The sequence below is a fragment of the Penaeus monodon genome, chromosome 43 (assembly GCF_015228065.2).
Source record: "Penaeus monodon isolate SGIC_2016 chromosome 43, NSTDA_Pmon_1, whole genome shotgun sequence".
Classification (NCBI taxonomy): Eukaryota; Metazoa; Arthropoda; class Malacostraca; order Decapoda; family Penaeidae; genus Penaeus; species Penaeus monodon.
Genome location: NC_051428.1, coordinates 22,566,180 through 22,568,679, shown reverse-complemented (window position 1 = coordinate 22,568,679; position 2,500 = coordinate 22,566,180). Strand labels below are relative to the sequence as shown.

Here is a 2,500-nt window from a genome sequence, read left to right as displayed (position 1 = left end):
TGTATATGCATACACACACACACAGACACACACACACACACACACCACACACACACACACACACACACATATATATATATATATATATATATATATATATATATATATATATATTTATATATACATATTTGCATATAATATATATATATATATATATATATATATATATATATTTATATATTTATATATGTATATACACACACACACACACACACACACGCACGCACGCACTCACGCACGTACGCACCACACACACACACACACACACACACACACACACACACACACACACACACACACACACACACACACACACACACACACACGGAAATATATATATATATATATATATATATATATATATATATATATATATATATATATACATATACATGTATATACATATATGTATATATATATGTATATTTGTACATACTTATAATGTTGTTTCTTGTTTGTTTCTTTCCACGCAGACTGTGTGTTGCAACAGTGCTGGTATTCGCGAGCAGCGTTTTTGCCAAACCTACACCCCAGAATGTAATAGATGGTGGGTACATATTTAAAGACAATTCTATGTGTCATGTACTATCATTTATCAGTCTTTATATTATTTAACATAAATTTGGATTATCTAAATACCTTATATTTTATTAAAGATACTAATTGTTTGTTTGTTTTGCCTAAACTGCGCCTCATTAAAAATGTTTTAGTATTCCTCAGGTATGTATTATTAATTACCGGTCATGTATTAAATAGCTTGCGATTCAAACGCCGTCTAATACCTAGAAAGAAATAATGACAGAAATAAAAAAAAACTGGCAACTCAACCGGCATTCTGGAGGACTCTGATTTTAGTTCAGTCAATTTTGAAAGAAAGAAAGAAAGAAAAAAGAATAGTGTTGTGGGAGCTAATAAGATAAAGAATATTTCATATAACTTTTAAACAATACAAAGCATATATAAGCATTAGTATTAAAGTATCAGCTGATAAAAAAGAGATTCAGAGTACCCCATAGTCCTAGGTGAGTTGCCAGATTAGTCATACTTCGATTATCATGAATTAAAAGTCATGTTGTGTGCTACTATATATACACTTTTGTGTTTTGTGCACTATTGTATAATTGTTTTCCTTGTGATTCAGTAATTACGTTATATATTCTTTGTATGTACTGAGCACAAAAGGAAAGAATGTATAAAATAACTGTTTACATAGTGTAACAATGTATTAAAGTAGCTTTTGTATATTAAGCATCTTATTTTGCACTTACGAGAGTTTAAAACCTTTGATGAATTGTCAATTTATAGTATAATGGTTGTGAGACTATCACTTTCGCAGTACCCTTTCTCCTTTCGTTGTCTCGTACGTCTAATAAGCATATCATTTGTTTTCTTTTATCACATATCATTGTTTTTGCTTTTGACATTTTTCCATCTCTCTTGCAGGAGACGATGGGCGATTATCTGTCGCCATCTACGACACCGGTAACCCATACTACGATCCTTATGCCCCAATTTACGATCCCTACGCCCCTATCTACGATCCATACGCCCCAGTCTACGATCCTTACGCCCCAGTCTACGATCCTTACAACCCATATTACGATCCCTACAATCCATACTACAATCCGAACATCCAACGGCCCATTGTCAACCAACGACCCATAGTCAACCAACGGCCTCACAACAACTACAATCCTTACTATGGAAATGGTTACTACACCTTAGGAAACTTCATAGGAGGGGCTGTGGGGAGCTTCCTCAATAGCAAGGATTCCACAGAAGCTTCGGACCCACAGGAGGCTACAGCGGCCGTTGCCTTCTGAAGACTGTGGGGAACAGAAGGCTTCAGTTTCTGTTATGAAATTAGTATTATGGATTGACGTGATTGTGTGAGAAGTCGAAAGGTGTTCTCAGACCAATTTCGTTTATTATTTTGTTGATTTAAGCTTTTATCTATAGCATAACCACCGATATCTTCACGTTAATGCATTAGAATAATAAACTAGAAGGCATTAACGTGAATATTTCGATGCTTATGCTATAGATAGAGGTTTGAATTGACAAAAAATTTAATAAGCGTATTGTCGAACCATAGTTATCTATTTATTTATTTATTTGTTGTTATTTCGTGTTGACTATGTCAGTGAATAAAATGTTTAAGAAATAATTTTGTTTAGAACTATACCATGCTATACTTTAACCTCTTCCTTTAAAGTAAGGGACATATTTATCAATTTATATACACGTGTGTTTGCGCAGTGTTGGCATTGGTATTTCCACAAAACCGAAATAATTAAGAAAATTTCAAAGTTTTCCCGTTAGATCGTCGCTCAGAAACTATAACTAGCTGGAAAATCACTAGAATGGCAGCAGAGTGTTTTCGTATATATGTATGTGATAATTATATGATAATAATTGATAATAGTGATAAAGATGCTGCTGCTGTTGTTCATGGCGATAGCGATGAGGATAATACCTCTAATACTAATCATAACAGTGA

General features: G+C 33.4%; 1 protein-coding gene across 1 annotated transcript in view; it reads left to right on the top strand.

Annotated features, from left to right (window-relative positions):
* LOC119568186 (DNA-directed RNA polymerase II subunit RPB1-like) overlaps window positions 1-2,143 on the top strand; it is a 3,259-nt gene extending 1,116 nt beyond the window's left edge. The window contains exons 2-3 of the mRNA XM_037916603.1: window positions 474-547; window positions 1,444-2,143. Coding sequence (XP_037772531.1) covers window positions 474-547; window positions 1,444-1,823 — 454 coding nt within the window. The 3' untranslated portion in view covers window positions 1,824-2,143. The remainder of the gene's footprint in view (window positions 1-473; window positions 548-1,443) is intronic.
* The last annotated feature ends 357 nt before the right edge of the window (window positions 2,144-2,500 follow it).